Source organism: Anopheles stephensi, chromosome 3 (genome assembly GCF_013141755.1).
Source record: "Anopheles stephensi strain Indian chromosome 3, UCI_ANSTEP_V1.0, whole genome shotgun sequence".
Lineage (NCBI taxonomy): Eukaryota > Metazoa > Arthropoda > Insecta > Diptera > Culicidae > Anopheles > Anopheles stephensi.
In genome coordinates this window covers 13898342-13925901 of record NC_050203.1, presented here as the reverse complement: position 1 = coordinate 13925901, position 27560 = coordinate 13898342, and the positions used below count along the sequence as shown (strand labels likewise).

The 27560-nt window shown below is 46.4% G+C and overlaps 11 protein-coding genes across 15 annotated transcripts; 7 read left to right on the top strand and 4 right to left on the bottom strand.

Annotated features, from left to right (window-relative positions):
* Positions 1-2067: 2067 nt before the first annotated feature.
* Positions 2068-4683, top strand: LOC118514389 (glutaminyl-peptide cyclotransferase-like). Its single transcript, XM_036061266.1, has 3 exons — positions 2068-2706; positions 3491-4280; positions 4362-4683. The coding sequence occupies exons 1-3, from the start codon at positions 2623-2625 to the stop codon at positions 4547-4549; spliced, it is 1062 nt and encodes a 353-aa protein (XP_035917159.1). The 5' UTR covers positions 2068-2622; the 3' UTR covers positions 4550-4683.
* Positions 4684-5444: 761 nt separating this feature from the next.
* LOC118514356 (E3 ubiquitin-protein ligase TRAIP) lies at positions 5445-7175 on the top strand. The gene is made up of 2 exons (XM_036061178.1): positions 5445-5831; positions 5901-7175. The coding sequence occupies exons 1-2, from the start codon at positions 5719-5721 to the stop codon at positions 7126-7128; spliced, it is 1341 nt and encodes a 446-aa protein (XP_035917071.1). The 5' UTR covers positions 5445-5718; the 3' UTR covers positions 7129-7175.
* On the bottom strand, positions 7160-7974 carry LOC118514359 (60S ribosomal protein L29). The gene is made up of 4 exons (XM_036061181.1): positions 7825-7974; positions 7691-7750; positions 7512-7576; positions 7160-7400 (listed from the first exon to the last, which is right to left on the bottom strand). The coding sequence occupies exons 2-4, from the start codon at positions 7725-7727 to the stop codon at positions 7272-7274; spliced, it is 231 nt and encodes a 76-aa protein (XP_035917074.1). The 5' UTR covers positions 7728-7750; positions 7825-7974; the 3' UTR covers positions 7160-7271.
* Positions 7975-8158: 184 nt separating this feature from the next.
* Positions 8159-10543, top strand: LOC118514357 (eukaryotic translation initiation factor 3 subunit J). The gene is made up of 6 exons (XM_036061179.1): positions 8159-8410; positions 8641-8726; positions 8982-9086; positions 9178-9490; positions 9567-9706; positions 9795-10543. Exons 1-6 carry the CDS (start codon positions 8395-8397, stop codon positions 9855-9857), a joined length of 723 nt encoding a protein of 240 aa, XP_035917072.1. The 5' UTR covers positions 8159-8394; the 3' UTR covers positions 9858-10543.
* A 1033-nt stretch (positions 10544-11576) lies between these two features.
* LOC118514358 (transcription factor BTF3 homolog 4) lies at positions 11577-12849 on the bottom strand. Its single transcript, XM_036061180.1, has 2 exons — positions 12738-12849; positions 11577-12651 (listed from the first exon to the last, which is right to left on the bottom strand). Exon 2 carries the CDS (start codon positions 12607-12609, stop codon positions 12112-12114), a length of 498 nt encoding a protein of 165 aa, XP_035917073.1. The 5' UTR covers positions 12610-12651; positions 12738-12849; the 3' UTR covers positions 11577-12111.
* Positions 12850-13055: 206 nt separating this feature from the next.
* LOC118514350 (peptidyl-prolyl cis-trans isomerase FKBP8) lies at positions 13056-16233 on the top strand. Of its 2 annotated transcripts, none has more exons than XM_036061171.1 (7): positions 13056-13168; positions 13585-13986; positions 14060-14440; positions 14573-14740; positions 14802-14891; positions 14957-15097; positions 15164-16233. In XM_036061171.1, the coding sequence occupies exons 2-7, from the start codon at positions 13609-13611 to the stop codon at positions 15242-15244; spliced, it is 1239 nt and encodes a 412-aa protein (XP_035917064.1). In that variant the 5' UTR covers positions 13056-13168; positions 13585-13608; the 3' UTR covers positions 15245-16233. The 2 variants fall into 2 exon arrangements, with proteins under 2 accessions (XP_035917064.1, XP_035917065.1); XM_036061172.1 differs by lacking the exon at positions 13056-13168 and adding an exon at positions 13221-13478.
* Positions 16234-16677: 444 nt separating this feature from the next.
* LOC118514347 (presequence protease, mitochondrial) lies at positions 16678-20043 on the bottom strand. Of its 2 annotated transcripts, none has more exons than XM_036061165.1 (2): positions 19900-19956; positions 16678-19859 (listed from the first exon to the last, which is right to left on the bottom strand). In XM_036061165.1, exon 2 carries the CDS (start codon positions 19847-19849, stop codon positions 16778-16780), a length of 3072 nt encoding a protein of 1023 aa, XP_035917058.1. In that variant the 5' UTR covers positions 19850-19859; positions 19900-19956; the 3' UTR covers positions 16678-16777. The 2 variants fall into 2 exon arrangements, with proteins under 2 accessions (XP_035917058.1, XP_035917059.1); XM_036061166.1 differs by having other exon boundaries at positions 16728-19833; positions 19900-20043.
* A 209-nt stretch (positions 20044-20252) lies between these two features.
* On the top strand, positions 20253-22413 carry LOC118514349 (armadillo repeat-containing protein 6 homolog). Of its 3 annotated transcripts, none has more exons than XM_036061168.1 (4): positions 20253-20571; positions 20642-20945; positions 21012-21483; positions 21553-22413. In XM_036061168.1, the coding sequence occupies exons 2-4, from the start codon at positions 20661-20663 to the stop codon at positions 22185-22187; spliced, it is 1392 nt and encodes a 463-aa protein (XP_035917061.1). In that variant the 5' UTR covers positions 20253-20571; positions 20642-20660; the 3' UTR covers positions 22188-22413. The 3 variants fall into 3 exon arrangements, with proteins under 3 accessions (XP_035917061.1, XP_035917063.1, XP_035917062.1); XM_036061170.1 differs by having other exon boundaries at positions 20258-20571; positions 20652-20945; XM_036061169.1 differs by having other exon boundaries at positions 20258-20571; positions 20627-20945.
* Positions 22414-22559: 146 nt separating this feature from the next.
* LOC118514351 lies at positions 22560-24129 on the top strand. Its single transcript, XM_036061173.1, has 5 exons — positions 22560-22668; positions 22730-22848; positions 22915-23102; positions 23169-23806; positions 23878-24129. Exons 1-5 carry the CDS (start codon positions 22631-22633, stop codon positions 24056-24058), a joined length of 1164 nt encoding a protein of 387 aa, XP_035917066.1. The 5' UTR covers positions 22560-22630; the 3' UTR covers positions 24059-24129.
* LOC118514353 (protein FAM207A) lies at positions 24080-24950 on the bottom strand. Its single transcript, XM_036061175.1, has one exon. It carries the CDS (start codon positions 24856-24858, stop codon positions 24139-24141), a length of 720 nt encoding a protein of 239 aa, XP_035917068.1. The 5' UTR covers positions 24859-24950; the 3' UTR covers positions 24080-24138.
* A 95-nt stretch (positions 24951-25045) lies between these two features.
* Positions 25046-26793, top strand: LOC118514352 (telomere length and silencing protein 1 homolog). Its single transcript, XM_036061174.1, has 4 exons — positions 25046-25304; positions 25369-25483; positions 25552-25709; positions 25772-26793. Exons 1-4 carry the CDS (start codon positions 25177-25179, stop codon positions 26256-26258), a joined length of 888 nt encoding a protein of 295 aa, XP_035917067.1. The 5' UTR covers positions 25046-25176; the 3' UTR covers positions 26259-26793.
* The last annotated feature ends 767 nt before the right edge of the window (positions 26794-27560 follow it).

Here is a 27560-nt window from a genome sequence, read left to right as displayed (position 1 = left end):
GCGTCTTTTGTTTTACAAGTTCCACACGCAAAACATCACACGCCACCCACCTACATCCGGTTCGGTTTCGGGAAGCTGCATTTTGGTTTGTTGACAATCATTTCAATTTTTGGTCAACAAATTATGTACCGGTCCGTGCACAACTGGGGCGAGGTCTGTGTGGGACTGTGCATCCGTTCAAATTTTGTAATGAGATGTGCGATTTTTCGTACGTATTTATTCTTTCCAGAGTGGACAAAATATTATACAACTTTCATATAGTTGCTCCATGGAATATCTAAAATAAAGCAATTTGTTCTGCTCTAAACTATGGAAACATCTGAATCATCTTGCAAATTATTTATTATAAAAATAATGTTAACACTCAAAACTTTCGGTGCATTAGGTACGAATTTACTCCATATTTCTGCGTGCTAGGTACCATATTTTCAGTGCCGAAAATGATTGGTCAAATAGGTCATGACGCTCCAACCGAATGCAAGATCCATAGTAAATAATTCCTTTTTAATCCTACCATCCACCAGAGGACTTACGCATACGAAGATTCCATTTTGTGTTGCATAATTGAGACATGTCCTGGAAATCCCCCACACTTAGGCATACTTTTCTCGAATCCTGCAGCTTAAACGTATGCAATATCCCGGTTCTTTCCGCTGTTATCGTCAGAAATGTGTACGACAGTACAGCAGACACATTTCTCATGCATCCTGTGCGTGCCATCAATAGCAAAATGGGTCCCATTTAGTTCAAACTGCCCAATGTTGCCGCCCATTCCCATCTGTGTGTGTTCGCGACAGGCAATATAAAGGAATACAAAAGTAATGGATATGACATTTAATTTGTCGTAAAACGGTAGGTGGTAGTCGTTTGATTGGAGCACACAAACGAAGCGGAAATCAACCAGTCTCCTCCCACAGCACGTGCCACCACCTCCATTATCGTTATCGACATTCAAACCGATAACGGCGCTATCGCTAGCGAAACCATGGAAAGCAATTGAAATTGATTGCGAATCAACTTAATTAGCTGGTGCTTACTTTTGCCTGTATTATTTACAATCATATAAAAAACAACCCACCCCACAATATCCTTCCAAATTGTGCGACATATTATCCCTTTCCTCGAACAATTAACAAAATTGCACGATCGAACCTCTTACAATACTAATCTTATCACATAGAAACCGGCTCATCTTGTTGCATCGATAACAGATGATTTGCCAGGATTTCCAACGGCGTGTGGAGCAGTTGGCGAAACTTGCTCCAAACACCGATTACCGTCCATCATCAGCAGCAAGACCACAACAACAGCTCTCATCTCGCTCCGCCTCCCGGTTTCACATTCCGACCGACATGGTTGGCGTTATCCTTGAATCGTCCTTTAATCTGTTTTCCACAATTCCACATCGTCCCTGCCTTCTTTAGGCCCACGCCACGTCGCCTCCTTGGTCAACTTGGCGGAACTATCGGTCCTTGCCCCAGTTCATCATCCTTGCGACACACGGAGCGAGCGGTGGGCGCGTGTTGTTATGTTCGATTTTAAGATACCATGATATCGTCCTTGCCCCGGCCGGGACGGCGTTGGCGTCTTGATTTCCGATATTCTCTCCCGTCTAAGCCTGTTTGCCTCTAGGTTTGCTTCTGTGAAGTTCCTGCTTTTTCAATCGCTGCAAGATAATCTCGTCTCTCTCACTCTCTCTGCCCCGCACGGATGCGCTATTTGTCGTGGTCGCCGCTCTCTGCTCTTCTCGTTATCACTTTGTAGTCCTTAAAATGTGATAATGCATGGCTGAGCGCACCCACGTGTCCCATGTGGTTTGACAGTGCGTGCCCATTTATATGCGTGCTGTTCGATGTGTGAGTTCTGCAACAAACAGACACCTTTTTTTCAGAGCACCTTTTTTTTTTTTTGTTGCTGTAATATTTCCCAAACGAATGGACGGAATCTTACGGTAGAAAATAATAATTAACAAAACAGATCTGCTGACAAAAATTATCCCGCACTGTCGCTGGGAACGATGGGAAGCTGTGTCTGGTGAAGCGGCTGGAAATTCCTCGTATGCATCACCACCCGGCAGGCCCCACAGCGACGAAGCAAGACATAAAACTGTGTCCACCCGAGGGTTTGGGGTTTGGGTTTCCGGGGGTGGTACGGTATTACAGTAACACCCCAGCAAAGCCAGCATGCCACCGTAGCACGACCGTACGTGCGATGGAGTGGTGGCGTTGTACGAGTGTGCTCCATTCACTGTTTGCACGTCATCGCGCTCGGTCGGTCGGTCGGTCGGTTGTGTTGGGTAACTTTCACTCGTGAGTCTCGAGTCACGATCGTCAGTCGGTCGGTGATTTTTGTGTGCTTTTGTACCAGTACCAGTTTTGCTACGTCACACAGCACAAGTCTTGGGAGGAGAACATCAGTCTAAGAAAAGGGAGCTTTTAGCTTAAAATTTAGTTACAACTAAACAAACAATGAGCAGCATAGATTAGGAGTGAGTTGTGAAGTGACGGTGTTGAAGAAGATTCTGTTGACCGAACTAGCACCAGCGGCGCGTTATCAGAGTTTGTCAACAGTCTCCACAGAGACTCCCAACAAAAAACACCGACATCAAATCGAACGGCCAAAATGTTCACCACCAGCAGCGGAATGGAGTGGCTACGAATCGTTTCCTGCCTTCTAGTGACCTTCACGATATTGCCGATTCAACAGGTAGGTACAGCTTCTAGGTGGCGTTGTTGTTGCTGGTGGGGAGCGAGGTCTGAGCCAGTTTGCGCAGCTCAGTATATAGATCCGTGTTTCACTTTCATCAACCTGCTCACCGTGGTGCTTCACTGTTCTTTGTCCCAGTAGATGGCAAAGCTGTTTAGTTTAGTTTCTTAACAGCTTTCATCATAACCTATTTTTCAAATCAATAACCTTTTATTTTTCTGCTAAATAATCCCACCTTAAGCTTGCTGGTTTGCAGCTGATAAAGGGAACACCCGCAAAGATTTACCAACCGATACATGCATCATCATTAAAAGGCTCCACTGGGGAGGGCAGTTAAGTCTCGAACCTGCTGTTCGGGTTGACTGCAGCAGAGGTAGCTAATCCTTCTTCCGGCACCGACAGCATGTGACCAGTAGTTCCAAGAGTTTATTGAACATAACATAAATGGGAAACTGTTGCAGTGAAAGTAGAATGGCACAGCATGATGTAATTGTAGTATGTCCGAGTATTCCGGTACTGTTTTGTTCGGTTCGTACACAAAGGCGGCCCAACCACCTTCCCGGTGCTATTAGCATAGAATAAAATGCATAAATTGAATAGCTATTCTGAACAATTGCTATTTATCACAACAAACGAGTTCAATGCACTCAAAACTGTTGTGATACTGCACCGTTCTGCTGCAGTAGCTTTACATTTAATAATGGTGCAATTGAGATGCACCTTTCATTCGAAGTTATTAATTCAAATGTATTTACCAAATGTAACTTTTGCCACAATTTTCCAGAGCAATGGTCAGCTAACCCTCGAACAGATGCGAATCGTGTCGACCCGAACGAATGAATCGCACTTCGACAGCATGCTCAAAAGCATCCTTAAACCCCGAATCGTCGGGACCGCCACGCACAGCGAGGTGAGGCGTAGCATCGTCCAGGAACTGAAAGCGCTCGGCTTCACCGTGGAGCTGGACGAGTTCAACCAGAAAGCGCCCCACTTTGGAATGCTCAAGTTCACCAACATCGTGGGCAAACTGAACCCGGCGGCCGACAAGTACCTGGCGCTCGCCTGCCACTACGACAGTAAGTACTTCCGAGAGCATGCATTCGTCGGTGCCGTCGATTCGGCCGTACCCTGTGCGATGATGCTGAACCTAGCGAAAACGACCGAATCGGCACTGAAGCTTCTGCGCAACAATACGGACCTCAGCCTGATGCTGCTGTTCTTCGACGGGGAGGAAGCGTTCCGCAAGTGGTCCGCAACGGACTCGCTGTACGGATCGAAGCACTTGGCAACCAAATGGACGACGGCTCCGTACGTTTCGAAGGCGTTGGGTAAATCGATGCGTGAAATTGATCGCGTCCAGCTGCTGGTGCTGCTGGATTTGATTGGAAGCGAAGATCCGAAGTTCTACAACTTCTTTCCCAACACGCGCAACTACCACCGGCGGTTAAGCAAAATCGAGAGCAGCCTGCGACAGAACAAGCTGCTGGTGAAGGATCCCAAGAGTAGCGAGATGTTTCTCGACCAAACGCTCTACAATCGCATCGAAGATGATCATCTGCCGTTCCTGAAGAGAAGTACGACGCACATGGTTTAAGTGTTTAAGAAACTAAAGGTCTTTAAAACTCATCCCAATTAATGTTCTTACTTGCTTTTAGATATCCCAGTGCTACATCTGATTCCAGTTCCGTTTCCCAAGCACTGGCATAAGCCGGAAGACAACGAAGCTAACCTTAGCCGGCCGACGATCAAGAACGTGAATGCTATTTTGCGAATATTTATGCTAGAACATTTAACGTTCTGTAACAGTAAATATGGTCGATCGGTGCAAACATGCTTGCAGTAACGATTGTTCGCACATACCGTTCACAGTGTACAACTTGATCTCACCGTGTCTAGTAGCATTGCTTTAAAGTACGTTTTTGCTTTGTTTTGTGGAAGTTCAATAAACTAGTCTGTTTATTTGGTGTGTTTGTCCAACCCTTGGTTACTGTTTCAATGATTTAGTACGTTTTCTTGCAAGACCTTCGTTTCGAAGCTCAAAGGAGCTCGCAAACCTCGGTCATACCTTCCAGTAGACCTCGTAGTAAGGCACGTCGTAGTCCAAAGTCCTCAGCAGCTTATGGGAATGTTCGGTTCTTGGAAGTTATAGTGTGTTAATTTAACGAGGAGTGTTTCACAAAGCAGACAACAAAAGACGATTATAGATTGTCAGCCTGAAGTCGCCATAACCTAGCCTTATCATGCTCGTCTAATTTGCATAATGACCGCCCGGATCAATATCGCCATATCATTCGTCCTGAAAGAGCACAACCCTTTCTGGATGCTGTTTCGCTCGATGAATATTCATTAATATCATTTTTGCATTCCTTTTGTTTCGAGCTTTCATTTCCAAGAACCACATACCTCTACTATCGCGGATCTAGGACGAACGGGACTCCGTCTGTTGCAGCTTGGTACATCATTCCATTCCACCGTTGAATATTATTCACTTTGCTTAGCACACTCACTTGCACACACTTCAGTACATATTTCGATTAGTACGTAAAGAAAAATAGTTATCACAATTAAAATTACCGGCAAACAAACAAGAAGCGCTGAGTGTTTCCTGTGAACGCACACGGATTTGTTGTCTTCGCATCTGGATGAGAAGAATTGGGCACAGCACTGTAAACCGGCGATGACACAACATTAAAATTAAATTGTCAGTTGTTCAAAACATTGGCTGCTAGCCGTGCTTAAATTCTTATTTTTAATAAAATATGATAATAAATGTGTTCAAACTGTTGGAAAATAAACTTTATTATCATATGCTACGTTTTCTTTCATACAACCTCAAACAACCTTCAATCTAAAACAAGCAAAGCAGGCTATAGCACTCACGGGACCTCGTCAGCTTGTAAAGAAGAACACGAAGAAGAAAACTTTGTTTATTCCAAACGAAACGGGCGCGCGCGCTTGAATGCCGTGTTTATCTTTTTTACTTATTTTTTACCGTGAATTAAAAGCTTTAAGATGAATTTAGTGTGTCCCATCTGTTCGGATATGTTTGTACCATCGGCCGAAGTAAATATAACACCGTGTGGCCACATGTTCCATCACATCTGTCTGCTACAGTGGCTTGAAAGGTAAGAGACTCGGAAGGTTGTAAGCCGGCGGGAAGGTTCTCTGTTTCATTCAAACCGTGTCCGTTTTAGATCCAAAACCTGTCCCCAGTGCCGTGATCGTTGCACAGCCGCTAGACTAATCAAAGTGTACTTCAATGTAACGGCCAATCTTGACACGACCGAAGACAGTGCCTCGTTGTTGGAAAAGCTGGACAATCTTACGCTGAAAATACGCGAGCAGGAAAAATCGCTAAAAACTTATGAAACAAATGCAGCGCAACATAAAAACGAACAGAAAAAGATGCGAAAAACGTTACTGGGCTTGGAGGAAGAGATACGGAGCAAAAATACGGCTATGTTTGCGCTGAAGCACGAGCTGGACATGATGCGAGGCGATCGAAAAACGTTGGTAAAGGTGCAGGAGGAGCTGGAGGGCATGCGAAGGAAGCTAGAACTGTACATGTCGGTAAAGCAAGTACTCGACGATACCGTCCAAGAGGTGGAACAGATGCTCACGAATAATATGAGCCGTGAGGCAGCCATCACACTAGCCGTAGCGCTGAAACGTGAGCTACAAGCGCAAGAGATGAAGCGAAAATCTCAATCGGAGCGTATAAGCCATCTTCAGAATAGCATAACAGAGCAGCGAAGAAAAAACAAAGCGCTGGAAGATAAGCTAGCCACGTCCGATAGTGAGATATATCGCCTGGAGCATCTGCTAAAACAACAGGCGACAGAAAGATGCGTCAATACGTCGACCGAAAGTGTTGGTTCGCCGGACGATACCATACCGAACACACCAGACCAACGGCCGAAGGTTGGTCGGAAGCGTCCAATGCCGGACCTCAACAACAGTACGCCCTTGTCGGAGAAGGTTCGTAAAATTATAGACTCAACTTCACCGTATCTTCGTGTTAAGACTAGCAGCATAGGGCTTGCGCCACTCATGCGCGGTGGTTTAAGCGCCAACCCGGCCGGCGCTGCCTCATCCAGTGTTAGTGCTACGGAGAAACCAAAGCTGAGCGGTGGTCTTACCGTCAAATACTCCATCTTTTCGAAAAAGAGAATACCTGAGTCAAGTTCTGGGCTTGCCTCGATAGTCAAATCTTCCAGCACCATGCAAGATGAGAACAGTCGCGTAAGTAAGCAAGAGGAGGAAAGCACCGCACTGGCTGGACCACGATTTACCTTGACTTCTTCGACCGTTACGGCACGGCTTAAGGCTGGCAAGCTTACCAGGCATCCTTCAGCGGTGATGAGCCCCGAGAAGGGAGCTAACTTAGTTAATTTAGATGGGCTAGATTCTATTTTTGAGTAAGCGCGTCTTTAAAGAGTGTTTTAATAAACTATTTGTTGTCCTTTTAACGCTTTCGCTTTATTTCTTCACGCCCACACAATCACTCCGCCCATGTCGTTCGCATTTGTATGGAAAATTGTACGATACACAGCTCTCCGTACTTTCTACAGCTTCACCGGGGCGGGCTGACCAGCGAACTTGGCCTTACGTTCTTCGGCGCGCTTCAGGGACTCCTCGTGCGAAACGTTACCCTTCTTGGAGAACCGAAGATTGCGCAGGAACTTCTGGCACATCTGTTCAACGTCAAAAGAAAACAATCGGGTACAGGATTACAAACACTGCGATCTTCCACGACGCATCGTGTACACCACCACCACACATCCTGCTAATCAAGGTTTACTTACACCACGCTTCGACTCATGACGCTTGCGCTTGGGCTTCTTGATACCGTTCTTGTGTGCCTTTTGGTCTGTAAGATAAAAACAGCAATTAATGCAATGTGTTTTTCAGCGATACGCCGGGAGTTCGCTTTTCCGGCACCGATCGTCAGAAAGGCACACAGACGGCAGGACGTCTCACTTACTCTGATTGTGATTGGTGTGATTCTTGGACTTGGCCATCTTGGCTGGCTGTTCACTTACACCTACGGGAAGAAGAGTGGTTCATTAATGATCAGATGGTACAAGGGGCACGAGAATTGCGCTATTTTACACGTACCTTGATCAAAAAATACTTTTTGATGATACCGAAAACAACCTTCCAAGCGAAAGCTGGCAACCGGAAAGAGAGCCAGATACGATTGACGTTTCAAACGTCACGTTCACGGAAATTGAACTGTCAGTTTCCACTTCAACTCTGGCACAAAATATTGTTCGCGCATGTTTGGTCACTTGGAAGACAAATATAAACAACTTTTTGAATATATTACGAGTTTGCCTTGTAAGTTGTTGGTAGTTTTTCGCTACATGAAACACATATTGTTCTAATTAAGATCGATAAAAATGGATTGAAATACGTTTTTCCAATAGAAATGATTCATTTGAATATTTACTTTAGAGCACCACGCGACAATCGACGGAACCGTTCCAACGCGTGCATTCTGCTCCGCTCGACAGTTGTCAAGAAGATGTAAAAAATACACAATCGAAAAAAGAAGGGCAAAGTTATCCACGACGTTTGCTCTGCTTGGAGAAGGGTTTTCTCGAAGGACAAGATACAACAATTCGCTGGCGAATAATAGTGTGTAACCCCGAGCTCAACTGCCGAGTTGCTAACCCTTGTCGCACGATGGAGGAAGATTGGGGTACGTTCAGAGTCGTGTTCGTGTTCGTGCTTTTTGCGTTTTCCACATCCTACGTGCATTGTTTTTCCGTGCTTTCACCAGTGTGCCACGACGGTGATATCACAGGATCGAATTGTGCGACGACGGTGGCAATGTTTGAAAATGGCACACAATGCGACAGTGCATCCGTAGTGGCGCGACTATAAATACATCACCTCAAACGTAACGTGTGGCTTGCATCCTCTTTTCAGAAGCATTGGCGGAACAGAAGTCCGAGCAGCTGTTTGCCAAGGCGGACGTGAACAAGTGGGCTGGTGAGGACGAGGATGATGTAAAGGTATGTGGATTTGGCACAAACGTGCATGCGTGTAGTACCATGCGTGGCATGTTGGTCCAGTAGAAAGTAAATTGGGAGCTGCATTCCAGTTTACCGTGACTGTTAAGCAATGGGTTGCCCCACTACCTACTACTACCTATGAGAAGTACCAACACAGGCGGCAGTTAGTTCGTCGCTCTGCTCACTAAATCACACTCTTTCGAAAATTGTGATTCAACGAACTGTTTGATGTAATTTATCTTCCACTTTTAACAGGACAACTGGGAGGATGACGACGAGGAGGAGGAGAAGAAGGATGCACCGAAGCTGGAAGATACACCTACTAAAAATGCCAAACCGAAGAAAGCTGCCCCACAGAAGGTTCTCGAAAAAAACAATAATTGAATAAGCAATTGTGCGCCTTGGGTTCAGTGCATTAATGCGCGTTTTGTTTGATGTTGTTTCGTTTTAGAAACTAAAAAAGGAAGAACTGGAACGGCTTCAACGCGAAGAGGAGGAGGAAGCTAACCTAACACCGGAACAAAGATTGGCCGAAAAGCGAAGGTTGCAGAAGCTCCAGGAAGAGAATGACCTTCAAACGGCGATGGAAACGCTCGGCATTGGGCCGATGTCATCGGGCAACGGTATCGATGGTATGCATCCGACCACAAAGGAGGAATTTAGCGAACTAGCGGAAGCGATTAGCAAAAAGCTTTCCAACTACCGTGCGGACCCCGAGTATCAAGGATTTTTAGAAGAGCTCCTGCTTAAACTTTTTGCCAGCTGTAAGTATGCACGCGATGGAGGGGCATGGTGAATGTTTGATGAATTGTCTCGTTTTTCACTGCCACTTTGTTACAGTATCATCAAACAACATCAGGAAAGCTAAAACTACCCTAGACAACTTGTACTTGGAAAAGCAGAAGGTCGAAAAAGGTGACAAGCCAAAGAAGACCAAAGGCATTAAGGTGAAAGCGAAGTTGCGTGTGGAAGGCGAGAATGTAAGTAGCTTCTAAAATCATCATCCCAGCAGTGCGTATCCATGGAAACCGGCTACTAACGATGCCATTCTCCTTTTCGCCCTTTCAGTCCACGCTGAACGAATATGCCACAAAGTATGATGATTACGATGACTACGATGATTTTATGTAACGGTGCATGTTGGTGCACATGTCGGTTGGAACCTACAGCATCAATAATGCCCACGCCGTCGTCATCAGAAACAACAACACACGATCGCCATCATCGCCGCGGGTCTCGGAGTCGGAATGTCGTGGAAGAAGTTGATCGCAACCCCTCGCTGTGTTGTGGGGAGGCGGGGGGAGGAGACGTGGCTAGGAGAATTTGAAAATACAAACAGACACACACACACATACATGAAACTACACAAGAACTACACGACTGTAGGGGGTAATAAGGGTAAGACTATTTACATTAGCTGTGTATATCCTCAGTGTTACTCGATACAGTCTTGTTACATTTCAACTCGTTTTTTGATAACTAATTGCATGACAGTCTCAGAGCAAGTCGGGGAAGCACCCAGGATACACACCCCTCTTAAATAGGATAGTGAATGGATAGCAAACCAAGACGCATCGATAAAATAATAATAATGAAGGGGGTCATTGATACCGTTACATACCGATACTAATCAACCGCAGCCAGAATTATACTTACCTTCACGTTTGGCAATTACTGTAGGATTCGTTCTAGATGAAGTGTGTAAGTGGTTCCATTCATTGCATTAGCGTACGCAACAACAATCTTGCGAAAGCGCTGCTGAAAATTCAGAGACGACCAATTTGAAGTGTAAATAAAACGGAGGAGATCGCATGCGACCTGTTCCTTTAGCGCATTATTCTACAGATGATGACTAATGACGAGCGGCGATGGGATTGACCATGAGCGGGTTTGGAAAACAACATACGAACGAAGACTCTGAATCTTTTTCCGGAAGTGTAAGGGAGATTTACTCTGCAGCATGTTGCAGACTAAATCGATATGGGTCGGACCACATGTCCTTTCTCTTTTCCAGCCTTTGCGAACGCGCGCAGAGTCCCAATGCGGAAGTAATAGCTTCTGCTCCTAAGTACACACACACACACACACATAGAGTCAGGCACGCATTCGTACACATATTCGTAACAATCATAACAATCAGCATCGCTCGTATGTTTGTGGTTGTTCTTATCAAGAAAACATTCATCGTAGTTCGGATTGGTGGTTAACCGCTATTTCCGATTGCGGTGCAAATGTGCAGCTTCTTTACCGCTTTACAATCTGCTTTACCATAGTAAATGGAATGAACGCTGCAAAGTAAGCAAACTATTTTTAGCATTATTGATTGCCGGGTGTACATAACCTCCATGCTGCGAGTTGACAGATCGTTCTGCTGGGGGAATGCAATGTGTTTAATGCAGCAAAGCTAGCCAGAGTTAGCAACAGTTTTAACTATCGACAGCTGCATAATTTCCTAGTCCTTTCGTTTCTTAAAGTTTTAATATAGCGTTATCATCTACCAGCAAACCAACTCAGGGAACAATCCTTTGTTTATAGTGCGCCTCACCACCTTCGCAACATAACCTAGCTTTTTGGCACGCTACAATTCGACCGCTTTTTTATCATTTATCCCCATTTCTTCTCTATCCGCAATACCCTGGCGGAAAAGTATATAATAGAAATACCAGTTCCTCGATGCTTTTATCCAATGCAGGCTCGGCCAAAACGACTCCAGCATCTGAGATCGCTCGCGGGTAACGCCTTCCACCACACCATCCCCGACAAGGTGCTAGTGTTTGGCAGTCAGCGCACTTATTCGCTACCGTTTCTCATTATCCTATTCCATAGTAAATGAACAGTAAATACCATCGGTTACAGTTACCCTACCTCGAAACACTCGTCGTCACATGACGGACGGAGGAGATAGTTACACATTAGCTTTTTAATTCTTAAAATGTCACCATACTTTCGACGAACATACACATTTCAGCCACGGAACTCCGTCCGTTACAACTTGGTTGTTCAACAAAGCAATTCCATTACCATGGCTTATAGGAGAAAAACACTATCCAAAATATAATTAGGCGTAGTGCGTGTGTGTGTGTGTTGGGGGGGGGGAGGTGTTGTGTTATTAAGCATACACATTGCGAAGATGATTTTTAAGAGAACTGCAATCCATGTACTACTCTGTGATGGGAGATGAAGGCTCATTACCTTAAGCGAGCAAAGAGATGTGTTTTGTTTACTGCGCGGGCTTGTTCGTTCGGCTTGCAAGTGTCCAGTGGCGCGCACCCATCGGAAAGAAAACGAAACGGGTTATACTAGAGCAAAAGGGGGAGGTTGTATTACTTAAGAGCAGCGAGCCTATCGGTTTGTGTGTGTGTGTAAGGGTTGTGTGTTTGTGTGCTTATGAAGAAGCTGGAACCTCTGGCGCCTTAGTGCTGGATGCACCGGCAGCAGCAGCTTCTTTCGTCTCCGCCTCCTTCTTCGACACCTCCTCAAAGTTTTCGGTCAGCTCCGGCACATCGTCATCCTCCTCGGCGGCGGCCGCCGTGGCCAGCTTTTTCAGCTGATTCAAACCTTCCGGTCCGAGCTGGGAGATGATGTTGGGCAGCATTTCCGTGATCATTTTCGTTTCGCTGTGACCGGTGATGGCGAACGTGTTGGTGCCCAGGGATGCCTGTGTCTTTGGGTTGTTGAAGTGGATCACGGAACCATCGTTTTTGATCATGTTCACCTCCTCGATGCCGGGAATCGTGTTGACTCCGAGCTTCTTCAACGACAGCTGCAGCTTCTTGTCGTCGACGGCCGAGCTCGTGTGGACGATCTTCTTCTTACGGCGGGGCATGCCCTTGCCGCCGATGCGCACCTCGCTCTGCATTTTCTTCAGCTTTTCCGGATTCATCTTTGCAGTCAATACCACTTGCCGGCGCGTCGCTTTTACACTCTACAGATGACGATATGCGGGAAAAGGGTGGAACAACAATTAATCAATGAAAATTGTACTTTTCGGTCGGAGCAGCAGAAACGCACATGTGAAAATTGAGGCAATTGCCGTCGAAAGAGACAGAACCGCAGCTACGGGAAAAATTTGACAGCACAAACGTTACTTTGACAGCAGACGTTTGGGACACGGCAGACGTTTGGTCTTCCGATTCAGACGATAGGAAAATTGACGGTTTTAAATTTACTCACGTTTGGGGTTATACTTTTTACTTTATGCATCAATTGAAAGATTTTTTCATCAGAAAAACAGTTGTATGATCAAGAAAAAATATTGTGATAAAATACACACAAAAAGTAGCGAGAATTCGGTTTCAATTTGTTCCCGAAACTTTAATCGATTTTCCTTTTCGTCGATTATTGCTGTTTTGCTGTTTCATCGAGTATGTCAAGCCTGCACCATTATTAGCATTTGTTTTTCTTCAAACACTGCGGACAGAAAAACTTTCGTTTTGTAGAAGGTATGTTGGCACTCGGTGCTAATTATTTGCTAATTTTGCGTGTTTTCATCAGCTCAAATAGAGTGAACTGAGTGTTCGAGAGAAAGATTACGGTTATTCGCATGTTTTGCTGGTGCTCCTCAATACGATCATTCTGCACCATACCCATCCGTGTTTCGAGTGCCATTTTTTGACGACGTCATTGCGCAGAGAATGTTCGATAGAGGCCACGGCCAGCGAAAGCCTGTTTTGCCCAAGCTGTTGTAATAGCGTTCGATGTCCAGTTCGTTTGTTAGATCTGAAGTGAAGGCCTTCTATCTTTTTCTCGAATGTACGATCGGTGGTTGTGGCTACAGATTACCGTGATAATAGTGACCACTTGGTGAAGCTTTCTAAACCGTGCTTACTCTATGCATGTTTTCCCCTTTTGCCTACAGCCAGTCAACTTTACGTGAGTCATCATGGATGCGGAAAAGTCAAGCAGCAGTTCCTTCGAAGACCTTTCGAACCTAAACGAACAGGAACGGGCAGAGCTGGCTTCCTCGGTGGTGTCCGCACCTGCACAAAGCAAAGAACCCGGCACAGGGCACGCGGCAACCGACCAAGAACGAAAGCTTGAGAGTGAAGCGAACCCGGCTGCGGAAGAAAACGAACCCGAATCGGAATGCATGGACATACTGGGCAATGGAACGCTGCTGAAGAAGGTGCTGCAAAAGGGACACTCGGAGCTGAGGCCCGACAGTAAAGACCTGGTAACGATCAACTATACCGGGCGGCTAGACGATGGAACGGTGGTGGAGGAGCAAACTAATCTTGTTGTGCAAATCGACGACGTAGAGGTATGTGGGATTATCGATGAATGATAACAAAACGCATTCTACGCATTAACAACGATAATTAATTCCGTCGTAGGTGGTGCAAGGGTTAGATATGGCGCTGAAGCTAATGAACGAGGGAGAAGTGGCGGAAGTGATTGTAAATCCTCGCTTCGCGTACGGCGAGCTCGGATTGAAAGACCCTACCGAGCTGGATCCGGTGATACGGACAGTTCCGCCAAATGCAACCATTACCTACACGGTGACGCTCGTGTCGATGCGAGAAGAAAGCGACATCGAAGCGCGAACGTACACGTCCCGAAAGGAGATCGGTAACAAGAAGCGATTACGCGGTAACTACTGGATGAAGCGGCAGGAGTACAATCTGGCAATACAGAGCTACCGGCGAGCGTTGGAGTATCTGGACGATACGGTCAGTGCCGGCGGTATGATGGAATCGGGCGCAGGCTCGGTTGAGGTAAGGGGCTAGGAAAGAGAAACAACAAACCCAGCTCGCTTTCGCTTATCGCTGTGAAAGCAAGCCCTACATGCTCTGTAAGATCGCTGTAAGAGCCGCGTTTTTTTTAACCCTTACATTCTTTCTTATCAGTTGTCCACCGCAGAGCTGCAGGATTTGCTGGAAGATCGTATGAAAGTGTACAATAACCTCGCGTTGGCTCAGCTTAAAATCTCGGCCCACGAAGCTGCCCTCAAGTCGGTGGATCATGTGCTAAAATGCCAGCCAAACAATGCGAAGGCTTTGTTTCGCAAGGGCAAGGTAAGTGTGATGGCGGGACAGCTCCCTACAGCATATAATGTGCAACGCTTTTTTCCCACAGATTTTGGATGCAAAAGGAGACACTGCTGGTGCGATAACGTTGCTGCAAAAAGCAGCAACGATCGATGTTGACGATAAGCTAATACAGTCGGTAAGTGAGACGATCGATTCATCCTCGGAATGCTCCTAATGCTTTCCCTAATGCTTGGCCGACAGGAATTATCCAAATTGATCCTAAAGTCGAAGCGCGAAGCACGCAATGAGCGGGACCTGTACCAGAAGATGTTGGGCCAGGCGCAGAAGCTAGAGCAAAAGACAAAAGCTGCACCAACCGTGCAAAGCAATGAATCGTCCAAGGTAATGGGAAGGAAACTATCGTAGCAGAAGCAACAAAACCATTTCATTTCACCTTCAACTTCTCAGATCATGATGTGGGGTTACCTCGTGGGCACCATCCTGATCGGTGTGGTCGGTGTCGCGATCTTCCGGTACAATAATCCCTAGACACGACTCGCTAACGCTAACGTGCCCCGACGCCTATACAGCTACTATTTTATCCAGAAGCTACAGATGCGCATTATAGAGTTACTGTAAGAGTAAGGTGCAACCGCGACACTACATCCGGGACCTGCGTCATCGATGGAAGGGCAAACGTGCGCTAGCTTGATTTTCTAACCTAGCAATCGGTAGCGTACGAGACGGCTCACTTCCCGAACAAACGTGTTGAAATATGGGACAAAATTGGGGGAGCGTGTTAGGGAAGGGTGTCGGTTCCCCGGGGTTGGAGCAGCATTTAAATGGCGCACATTAACCTAAAACATTGCTGGGTATTAGGAGCTTTTTTTTGGGTTACTGGAAGAAGGATATGACCGTGAAGCTGTTTGTTATTGGGACCGATCAGCAGAAAGCAGACGATTTACTAAACTAAAGCTAATCAACACAGCTGGTTTCGGTGCGAAGAAAATGCGAACAAAAATGCTTACACACACACACACACACACACACACACACACACACACTAGTTGACGATTTTTAAGCCAGCCTCCTTGGGCTAACCTTGTCCGTCTTCAATGCCCCCTCCTTTTTTTAAACACACACGGACACGCAGCGATCGTGCAGATTTAGGGCAAAATTCTTCCAATCTTCGTACCTCTTCCCGAGGAAGTATGAAACGCGAATAACATAAAACCTACGACACACACACACACACATCATTCCACAGTTTGTATCCTGCATTTATGGAACACGACGCGGAACGGTGGCGGGAGGGAAGGGTGGTGTTTTTTTTCTACGTAAAATTAGCAACGATTTTCCGGTAGCATACATACCTTACGTACATATACATATATATACTCCCCTTCAGCGAGACGTGTAGAGGGTCTTACACGAGCGGTAAGAGCGGTTTTTTTTTGTCTGCAAAGTTTTGTTAGTGTTTTCTTTAGTTTGTTTCCATGAAAGTAAATTATGCAAAAAAAAAAAAAAACAAAATCAACCCATGTAAAAATTAAATTTGTTTTTCAATTTCCGTCCTAGTGCTCTCCATCCTATCGTTCCTCTTCCTCTTATGTCTTCTTCCCTCTGTATGTAGAAGGGATCATTAGAATTATTGGAACAAACTTCTTCTCGGGGAACTCTGTTGCAAAGGCGCATCCTCCTAAATTTCTGCTGGGCTGGCTGGTTGGGGCGGCCCGGTTGCCGAGGTGACAGTGGCGCCGGTCTTCACACAGCAGGACCTGGGTTCAAATCCCATCCAGAACGCCTCCCCGTACGTAAGGCTGACTACTTTGCTACGGGTAAAATTAAGTCACAGAAAGCCAGAAATGGCAGGCCGAGACCTCTCGAGGTTGTAGTGCCAAGGAAGAAGAAAGGGCTGCCTGGGATAGGATTGCAATTTGTTTTTTAGAAAACATGTTGAATGTTGAATGGGTTCGCGCAAGTTTCCATTTATCGAGTCTGTTTATAACAGTTTTATTTTCATATTGTTTTTTTTCCTTTCACTCCAATGTTACAAGCTATACACGTTTGGCGCCGCACGCCTTACAAAGCAAAAGTTGTCCACGTTTCACCGTCCTTGGGAAGCGTTTTATTGTCGGGGCCAAGTACCGACTTTCCAACCACCTTTACAGCGCCCGGTTTCAGATAGTGTTCGTTCACCTCCAGCAGTAGCTCCTTGCTCACATCCAGCACAGCAGCCCGGTGCTTGCCGAACAGTTCGTCGGTAAGGCCTTGCCGGAACAGATCCATACCACGTTCGAGCGGGGCAATCGGAACGTCCAGCTGCTGCAACACACCCAGCTTCGCTTCAAACAGTGTTTGTTCATCCATTTTCGGTACAGTTTGCACGTTCCAGCCGTACGCAGCATCGAACACATCGAGCGTCGTGCGTGAGTTGGGATCGCGGTAGCTGAAGAAGTTGAACAAACCGTCGGACGTGATTTTAGCTCCCGCACCGTACGCACCATTCTGTTCCCGCACCACCGGTAGCAAATATTTCGCCGACAGGTATTTGGCCAGCACCTTCAGCGGTGCGTAATGGCGGTGGGTGTACGGCACTGCCACGATCGACTTTGCGCAGTAATTTACCGGAATGTTCATGATCGTATGGCGACAGGTAGCGGACGAGGACGGTTGTTCGAGCGGTTCGGAAACGTTCCAAACTTTGGCCGAGCTGCGAAGTGCAATACTATCGACAAACGTGCGGTAGCTCAGCACGGTTGGCTCTTCCGATGTGGGCGTGAAGTTAAGCGCACACCGCATGCCCGATTCCTCGAAAAGCTTCGTAATCGAACGGCATTTGTTAAGTATTTCTTCGGCCGAATGGCGTTGGGCTAGATCCTTCATGAACGCCAAATGCTCGATGCCCATTAGCCGTTCCCGCAGTCGGCCCGACTCGGTTACCAAACCGTTCGCGTTCTGCATCGCGTACATGTGTCCCGACTGTGCGATACCGACCGACATCTCGGAAAGATAGTTTTCCAGCAACATCTCGAACCGGCTGACGTCGGTCAGCTCGAGCTCGTTGAAAATGCGACGGAAGATGTCAAACATGTCCGGTACGTTCTTGTCCAGTGCGTAGGTGCCGAAGTAAAGGCCAAACTCGTACTGCTGCATACTGTGCACGCTTTCTACCAGATGGGTCGAGAATCCGATACCGGACGTTTTGGAGCTGATCAGTTGATCGAACGCCCGGTAGTCGATGCCCTTCGTGCCGAACTGGGTAACGATCGTGTTGAAGAGCGGAAGCAGCAGCTTCTGTTCCGTCGTTAACCCGTTCACATCCAGTATGCCGCGGAAGTAGACGACACCGTTCGTGTCCACCCGGCACAGCTGCGTCGGAACGTTCGTGACGAGCTGCTGTTCCACGTTCGTTTCCGGCACCTTTTGCTCGATTTCGTTCAACCGCAGGCAGGGCAAAATGTCCGTGTTGGGGTGTGCTTTCTGTGACTCGGACAGCTCGATTCCTTCCCGATAGATACGTTGCTTGTCCGTTTCGTTGAGCTGTGCAGTTTTGTGCTGCAAATTCTTCCTTTCTGCATCCAAAAATTGCTTCTCGTAGTTCTCGTCCGGTGACATCGTCATCGTAAGCCGGTGCTTGTTGTTGCGGAAATAGTATTCCACCTTGTGCTGCAGATATTTCGGATTGCTGGCAATGTTTTCACGCAACAGCCGTACCGATTCGCTAACGTTCATTGCACGCACCAAATCGCCATCGTGGTTCCAGAGCGGGGTAAGATTAAACAGCAGCCCGAGTCCGAACTTGCTCGTCTGGTGCTTCATGGAGAGTTCGATGCTGTGCAGGACACTTTCGATGTGTGACGGGTCGAATCCTTTCTCGATGATTTCCTCCACCGTGCGGTCGAATATGTTGGTGACCGTTTCGAAGTCATCGATCGCCAGATCCTGCAGCCCCACCACAAACATTGTATCGCGGATGTGTGAATCGAACCCGGTCAATTGGTTGTATCCGCCGGAAATGTTCGGTTCGATGAGGCTTTTGTAGAAGAACGAGTTCGGTCCCTTCACCAGCAGCTCCGTGAGAATGTGCATAAGGAACGTTTCGTACACATCGGTTATGTCCGTCATCAGGTAGCCGATGGCAATTTGGTTTTGCTTTTCTAGCGGTGCACCCATATTATCATACCGACACCGTACATGCTCTTTCTTCGCCCTGGTCCAACGTTTCTGGGGCGGTATCACACTGTACCGTGTATCGATACGATCGAAATCCCGCAGGTACTGCTCATCGACAAATGCCATCGTTTTGTCGAGATTGAAGCAACCGTAGCTAAAGATGCGTGCGTTGCTTGGATGGTAGTACTTCTGGTGGAAGTTTACCAAATCTTCGTGTTTCAGCTGCGGTATATCGAGCGGATCACCACCGGACACGTATCCGTACGTATGGTCCGGTAAAATTTTGTTGAAAAACTTTTGCCCAAATACGGCCGAATTTTCCGAGAATGCTCCCTTCATCTCGTTGTACACGACTCCCTTGAACACGTACTCCGACTTTGGGTTGTTCAGCTCGGCATGCTCTAAACGCCATCCTTCCTGCAGAAAGTCCAGATACTTAAGATTGGGCCGAAAGGCGGCATCCATGTAGATGGTCTGCAGATTACGATAGTCAATCTCGTTTGTCGAGCTGAACGGGTACAGCGTGTAATCCGGCCCGGTCATAGCGTTCATGAACGTAGCCAAGCTACGGTTCAACATCTTGAAGAAAGGATCACGCACCGGGAACTTTTGTGACCCGCACAGCACATTGTGCTCCAAGATGTGGGGCAGTCCGGTGGAATCGAACGGGGTTGTACGGAAATTGATCGAAAACACGTTGTTCGTGTCTTGCCGGTCAATGTGCAGATACTGGAGGCCGGTTTTCTCATGCTGAAACATGTACGCCGTCATGTTGAAATCGGCAATATACTGTGCCTGGGTGCAAACAAACCCATTGTACCGATTGCCCGGTTTGTATCGATCGGAAGCTTTGATGTTCGCTAGGATGGCCGGATTTACTTTCGGTGCCGGTGTCGAGGAAAGCCACCGGCGGCTGGAAAAAGCTCGCTTCATCGATGATATTTGTCTCAGCATTGTGGGCGCTGTATTCGGGGGCATACAATTGGAACTAAATAGGGAGTGGCACGAGAAATTAGGATTTTACTTACGTTTTTCTTTCGCACGCAACCTGCTAGAGTTGTGCACGGAGCAATTTCATAACAAGACTGGAAGGTTGCGCATTTGACAGGTGAGAATGCGAATGCAGCTGTCACTTTTGGGCCACAATGAGATTCAAATTTGGGCATTTTCTTTTACTAGAGGAAAATTGAATGAAAACTAGTAGTTCTTATTTTTTTAACAATGATTCAATTTCAATGAATGCCTCAAATTTATAGAAAAGGAAATTGTTTGCTGTTCCGCGTCCCATTAATTCAAATTTCGTCAAAACATAGTGCAACGTGTTCCAAAACCGCATTTGTTCCAAATGCATCCACGCAAACTGTCACTGTTGCATTGTTTTGATCGTGTTTCTTCCTTTCTTCCCATTTCGTCCATTCGTACGCAGCAGACGAGAGAGTGAAAGTTGTAGTGAGCCTTTGTTTGGTAGTAAAACACCGTGTGTTTTTCACAAAATTTACAATTTTAATGTGTCGCCAGTTGTGCACGGCTCACAGCTGACGATTTTACAGGCACAGAAATACATTTCCCTAACCAGCTGTTGCCGAAACATTGATCACCACCGCCAGAGTGCTCGAGGCTCGTGTGTGGGCGAACACTGAGTCATTCCAGTTTGCTTTCTCATTTCGTTTTGTGCACCGATTTCGACTGCGTCTAAAAAGGTAAGGTGTAGTGAGGGTGTTTCTTCCCTCGGTCGATTACTTATCCAATGATCAGCTTTCTCGATTGAAGTTTTTTGCAGTCAGCTCCAATGGCTAAGGTGATCACGCAGGAAACATTCGACGATGTGGTAAAGGAGAACATTGTGGAGTTTTCTATGTCCATCGAGGAAGCAAGAGAGGAAACGATTAAACAGTTTGAAGCCCAAGGCATTCATCTGGGCAACATTATTAAGGATCTCAACGTTAATCCCGACACGGGTGTGCCTTTGCTGAACGAAAGCGTGGAGGAGCTGAAACGACTTGCCGAAGAGAAGGATGCTAATGCGGAAAAAGTATCCGAGCTTCTAGCTGTGATCACTGAAGAATGCAAGCTGGTAACACCCCAACCGAAAAAAAAACTCAAACACACAATGCAATCCCCGCAATCGTCTTCTTTACAGAGCGTTCCCCATCGTGTGCTGGCTGCGAAACTAGGTGCCTACGAGTTGATCGTAAAGCAGCTAAACGGTGAAGATAAGCTAGATGCTGACGTTTTGCTGAAACTACTCACTGCCGCTAACGCAATCATCAACAAACAGCCGGACGTGTTCAACCACGAATCGTTGGCCGTTGTGCTGAAGGCTTTAAAAGCCTCCCCGGAGCCAAAAGTCGCATGCGAACTGATGAAGTGGCTACAAAAGGCGTGCATACTGCACGAAATGAATCGTCAGCTTATTATGGAAGAAAATCAAACCATCCCAACACTGAAACCGTTCCTTAGCCGGCCCGAAACGGAAGTGATCCGTAACACGTGCACGCTGTTCCGTTACCTGATCTTGGACGACGATATACGGGTGGAGTTTGGCAAGGCGCACGAACATGCCCGCCAGCTAGCTGCCGAAGCACTGACGGAGATCACGCAGCTACTCACCAGTAAGTGTGGGGATAAAGCATTGTATTTTTGAAATTGTATTTCTTCCTCTCTCTCTTGCTCGTTCGTAGAGTGCAAATCGGACCCCGATTTGATCAGTGACTTGATGTTGACTATCGCCTCCCTAACGGTGCGCAACGAGTTCTGCCAAACGGTCGAGGAAGCCGGTGGGCTACAGTTCATTCTGGACGCGATGGTAGAGTTTCCCGAATCGATCAAAATCATTCGCGAAGCGTGCAAGCTGCTTAAAGCGCTCGCCGGCAATGACGCGGTAAAGCAACACATCGTGCAGTGCGGTGCTGCCCCACTGCTAGAATCGGCCCTGAACCGGCATAAGGATAATGAAACATTTGCACGGCACGCGCTGGCCTGTATCTCGACATTGGCCTTGCGAGAGCCTGCCAATAGTAAGGCACTGTTTGAGACGGGCATCTCGGAGACAATTATTCAGACGATGAAAATCCATCCGACGAGCAAGATTGTTCAGCGTAATGCGGCCTGGGCGGTGCGTAATATGGTGTCGCGATCCCGCGACCAGTGCGACACGTTCGTGGCACAGGGCGTAGAGGACGTACTTAATCAGGCGCTCGTCGATCATCCGAGCATTGCGCACGATGTGAAGTCAGCGCTGCGGGATCTGGGATGCAAGGTGCTGCTGAACGAAGAATGGAAAGCCACGTCGGACATTCAGATCAAGAATGACTAAATTAGGTGCTACCAAATTGTTCTTGGTTTATCACTCATCAAGCATATACACTGTACTATGTACTAAGCAATCTAATCACCATGCACCATGTATCGTTAAAGCTTTCACTGCCACTGCAAAGGTAAATTTTCTCACTCTCTAAATTAACTCACAACATCGTACTATTTTTTGTTTCATTTAGCGCCTTTTAAATAATAATGCGTGTTAGTTGTTTGGTCTACTAAAAGAGCTTGAGTTTTAAATTAAAATGTTGAAAGAAAACCATTGGGAAACAAGGAGTCCTTGTTCTTGTCCTCTGTGTGTTTTGGAAATGCGCTTTAAAAAAAAGCTCTTTGCGTGTGTGCGTGAGAGTAAATGTCATCGTTTGTTTACAAAAACACATATGATCGTAGCAAGCGCCTGCATAACCAAGCGACCCTCCGTACGGGTTTCACGGCCAAGGAATGGATTCCCCCAGCGGAGAAAGAAAAGGACTCTTGAGGTAACATACGCAAATGTGCGATGCAAGCATATGTTTGAGCCTTTATTTCGAACTTTTTCAGTGGAAAAGAGATGGTTAAGCATCATACCGAAATCTATGAAGTACAGGCGCAATTTAATCGGCTCGTCTCTCTGGAAGAGTTTGATGAAACGCGCCAAGCAGATCTAGAGCGAATGAAAGGTAATGCAGAATAACAACCATTACACGCAATTTTATTATAGTTAGGACCTTTTTTCCTCTTATCAGACCAGTTCCGGTGCTTACTGTTGCAGGAAAGGGTGAATAAATCGGGCTGCATCTCGGAAGGGGTTTGGGAAAACGATCAACGCCGGATCCGCATTACGAAGCTAGAAGGCAAATGGCAATCGTTTGGATATGAAGACGCCACAGGAAAGTACGTGGACAGTCACGAAGGATTGTTCCTCATGGAAATGGTAAGAATCGTCACGGGTGCTTGGGAAAACGGTTTAATTTTGATTGTGTCGCTCGCTTACTTTTAGAATCGATTGATGGTCCGATGGAACAGCATGGTGGTGTCCATCGAGCAGGGTTATAGCTTGTTTCTTGGCCATCCCGAAACACTCACGCTGGAAGAGTATCAAATCTATTCCATGCTAGTGCGGGCTAGCTATTACGTGCTACGGTACGATCCAGCGCGTAAGTATTCCGCTGTGCAATCGGATGTACCGAGTGCCGAAGAACGATGTGTGTGGAGAAATCTGTTCGAAATGCTGAATCAATCAAATCCACGTGACGGTGGAACAATTCCCAAAGAAGACTCGAAACTGTACGAAACGGTAAAGCGATCGATGAAAAAATACTCTAATATTATCAGAAAACCGCCATCGCCATCGTCCTACCAAGAGCAGTATAGGGACGAACCGGCCAGTAAGAGACAAAGGTCAGAAAACACAGCGACGAAGAGAGAAAATGATGGATTTAAACGAATCGAACAATTTCGCCGGATGTTTGACCGGTTTGATATTGTGCGCAGTTTAATCGAGGAAGGCCCATCGGACATTGTTGAGCCGGAAGGAGAATGTAGTTTACGGCTCGCGTTTGATCTGTTCGCCACCGAGTCTCAAACATTCAAAAAGTCTCTTCCCCCTCTGCCGATTGCTAGAATTATTGTGCGCAGGTAATGGAACGGACGGGACGGTCGTAAAATAGTGCGTGTTTAACATAAAATCCTTTTTTTTTCTTACACAGATCATCTCAACCAATGCCCCACTTTACCGAACTGCAAAGGTTGTTCGGGCAACAGAAGACACCAATTCCGCTGATGCTTATGCTCGTGTCGGAAAGCTTGTCAGTGCACTGTTTTCTGTACGATATTCGAAAAGTTGCTCGAAATATCATTGCCTTGCCGGATGAGCATTTAACGAGATAAAAAACGAAAAAAGAACAAAAGTTTGTATTATAACGAATTTATATATATTTCAGTGCCTTACAACTACACTACAGCGCCGGTCACGAAACACTTTTCATTAACCGTTCCACCTGTTCCTTGCGTACATTCTTGATATGCGCAGCGACCATTTTTTTCGGATCCTTTTGGAACGCTTTATCGTTCATTACTCGTTTCATGGTGCGGCAGCGTTTCATAAACTCACGCTTGCTCTGATTTCGTCGTTCCGTTTGGCGCTGCTTCTTCGTTTTGGGTTCCGTCTTCTTGTCGTACTTGGGCACACCCGTCCTGAGCGTTGCGGCCGATTTTACCTCAAACAGCGATTCTAGCGAGGGTAGCGCATCCAGCAACGGTTTCAAATCGCCGGTGATAGCCGTCTGTTCCCGTTTCTTACGGTCCTTATCCTGCTTGAAGGCTTGCTTCGTGAGCTCGACCTTTTTCAGCATTTCCTCCTTGCGGAATTGTTTCTTTTCCTTCTTGGATAGACGTGAAATGGTTAGCTTGCGAAGCTTTTTTGTTTTCACTCCATTATCTTCGGGCTCTTCGTCGGGTAATGGGGCGGCTTTTTTCGACGGTTTATCTGCCGGTGGTGCGCTGGTTTTCGCCGCACTGACCTTCTTCTTCGGTTTGCTTTCTATGATCTTAAAGCTTGTAGTTTCGGGACCGTTTAATTGCACCGGTGTTGTACGATAGATGGGAAAAGGGCCTTTAACTTTGCTGCTATCGTCGGTGGGCTTCGAAGGCAGCTTGGGTTTCGGTAGCTTTTTGTTAAGTTTTCCCATTTTGCAAGCGATCGGCTGTGCTACACGTTGTTAGTACCCCGCAGAGAACGAAATGGTTTGTTTTGAATGTGCTGCAACGGGGACCATGCGTGTTGTTGATCGGCAGAGTACAGGGTGGCTATGAAGCGAAACTTTGACAGCACCGAGCTGACAGCGTGTACAAACCTTGGTCGCCAACTGTCAAAACGAAGCTTTGTTTTGTTTGGATTTGGTGCAAAAAGTACGAAGGTTTTGTTTATATTGCGCTTCTTTCAGAGAATTTTCCTGTATCGCAATATTTTCCGCCTATTTTAAGTATTGACGACCGATTAAGTAAAAATGTCTGAAAGTGAAGACACGCAGGTGAAGGTGGAATTTAAAAAGAAGGGCAAGAAACAACTCCGCCAAAGGAAACCATCCAACAGTGAGGACGATGAGTACGAACAAGACACGGAAACGAATACTTTGTACGGAGCCATATCGCTTATAAAATCATGCGTAGAGCTAAGGTAACTTAATCATTATTTGTAGGTCAAAATTGGAAGAAACCAAAGAACGACAGAGACTACGTAACAGACGAAATGGTGTTAACATTCTCAGCTTGGCCGCTGGTAAAAAAATATCAATCGAAGAAGAGGTGACAGTGGTACGTCGCACTTTTCAGCAACATTTTTACGTTCATGGTATTAAAATAAAAAATGTCTCATATTGCAGAAGGATCCGTTCAATATCAAAACTGGCGGTATGGTGAATATGCAAGCGCTTAAGGCTGGAAAGCTGAAAGCTGCCGTTGAAGATCCGTACGACACGGGCATAGGTACCCAGTTCTCGGCGGAAACCAACAAACGCGACGAGGATGAGGAAATGATGAAGTGAGTTTGATCGGGTCTGTTCGAGAACACGAAACAACATATATTCTGCATGCTGCTTTCAGGTACATTGAAGAGGAGCTGGGCAAACGGAAGGGCATCGCGCAAGAGCAGGACAACCTAGCGGAGGGTGAGTCTTCCGCCAAGTATCTGAGCCCGGAGGAGGCCGCACTGCTTTCGCTGCCCGCCCATCTCAGCCAAACGTCGTCCCAGCGTTCGGAAGAGATGTTATCGAACCAGATGCTGAGCGGCATTCCGGAGATCGATCTTGGCATTGAGGCGAAAATTAAAAACATTGAAGCAACGGAAGAAGCCAAGCTCAAGTATATGCAGGAGCAGCAAAGGAAGAAAGATCTACCGTCGCACTTTGTCCCGTCGAATATGGCCGTTAATTTTATGCAGCACAACCGTTACCGGATCGAGAATCCGGCCCCGACGAAGCGCCGTTACCAGGAGGAACATCGCGATCAGCGTGGTGAGGATCGTGTGCCGAAAAAAGCGACCGACGATTATCATTTCGATAAGTTTAAAAAGCAATACCGACGTCATTGAGGGAAGAAAGAGTCGTGGATGTTGAATAAACAGACACAGACACACACGCACACCATGGTTAAAGTTTATAATGAACCACCGTTTATTAATAGCATTTAAGTTGAGATGATTGAAACACACTTTGAAGATGAATTTGCCAAAGAACATGTAACGTTTTGCACACTTCAAATCCGTATGAAGGAAACGGAACTGACTGTTCAGCAATGGGTAGCCAATACTCGAGGCAGGTCAGACGCAAATGAAGTGCTTCTCATCTTCACTTACAGCCAATTAGATTAGATACCGCAGGTCTTTTTTCCCTATTCCGATCCGCAGTTTCGTGTCATGCCCTGCGTTGAAGTCTTTCGATATACGGTACGTGCGTATTAGATACTAGGAACGGGAGAATCGTCAGGGGACCTTTAACTCCTATTCTCCTTCTGTAGGCTATATGTTTCCCCCGTTTCGTTGTGGTATCCATTTTCACTGTCATGTGATTACTCCACTCCAAAGCTCAACTGTAGAAGAATTCAATACACACCAACATGTGCCACTACCCTTTTTTGAAACGTTTCCCTTTTTCCTTTGCCATTATCCAATCATCAGGCAATTTTCTCAACCAATGCTAAAAGAACAGAATGTGTCCACAGTCTATGGTTTTCTCTTCGTAGTCTAGGTATCTGTGTTTGGTTTGATAACTAAGTTGTTGTTTTTAAATCGTTACTTACACCTAATAATTATGTAGTCTTGCGCATTGTAGCCCCTAAAGTACGTTACAGTGAATCCTACGTATCCTATATGAATCTAACTATCACACTCCCTTGAAACGTTCTTCTCCGAGGCGAGAAGCAAGCAGCGAACCTCACTTTTCGTCCAGGTCTACGGTTTGCAGGACAAACCGTGTACACCAACCACCATCTTGGTAGCCCAGTAGTCGCTGCGTTGCGTTGGCGATATGCTATTTACAGCCATACACACACACGTACATGCCAACAAACACAGTGAAAGTTGTCCCTCCTTCCTCTTGGTTACAGTCATTATTTCCACAATACACACACAAACACAAACACAATACAGACACACCTATACGTAACACGTGGTGTTGTAACGCCGGAAGGAGCGAAGTATTGTTTTTCCCCTTTACATTTGATCGATTTTCTTAAGGATTCAGTGTTCCAAAGCCATTAGCGGGGGGTAATATTATCCTGGTACTGTATATGTAACCAGATTTTGAGTGAGAAGGAAGATGGTTCATCCTGCTCTTCCTTGAGTAGCGAATATATGTCTGTCGTTTGGTGTGTTTTGCGGCTGGATAGCTTAGAC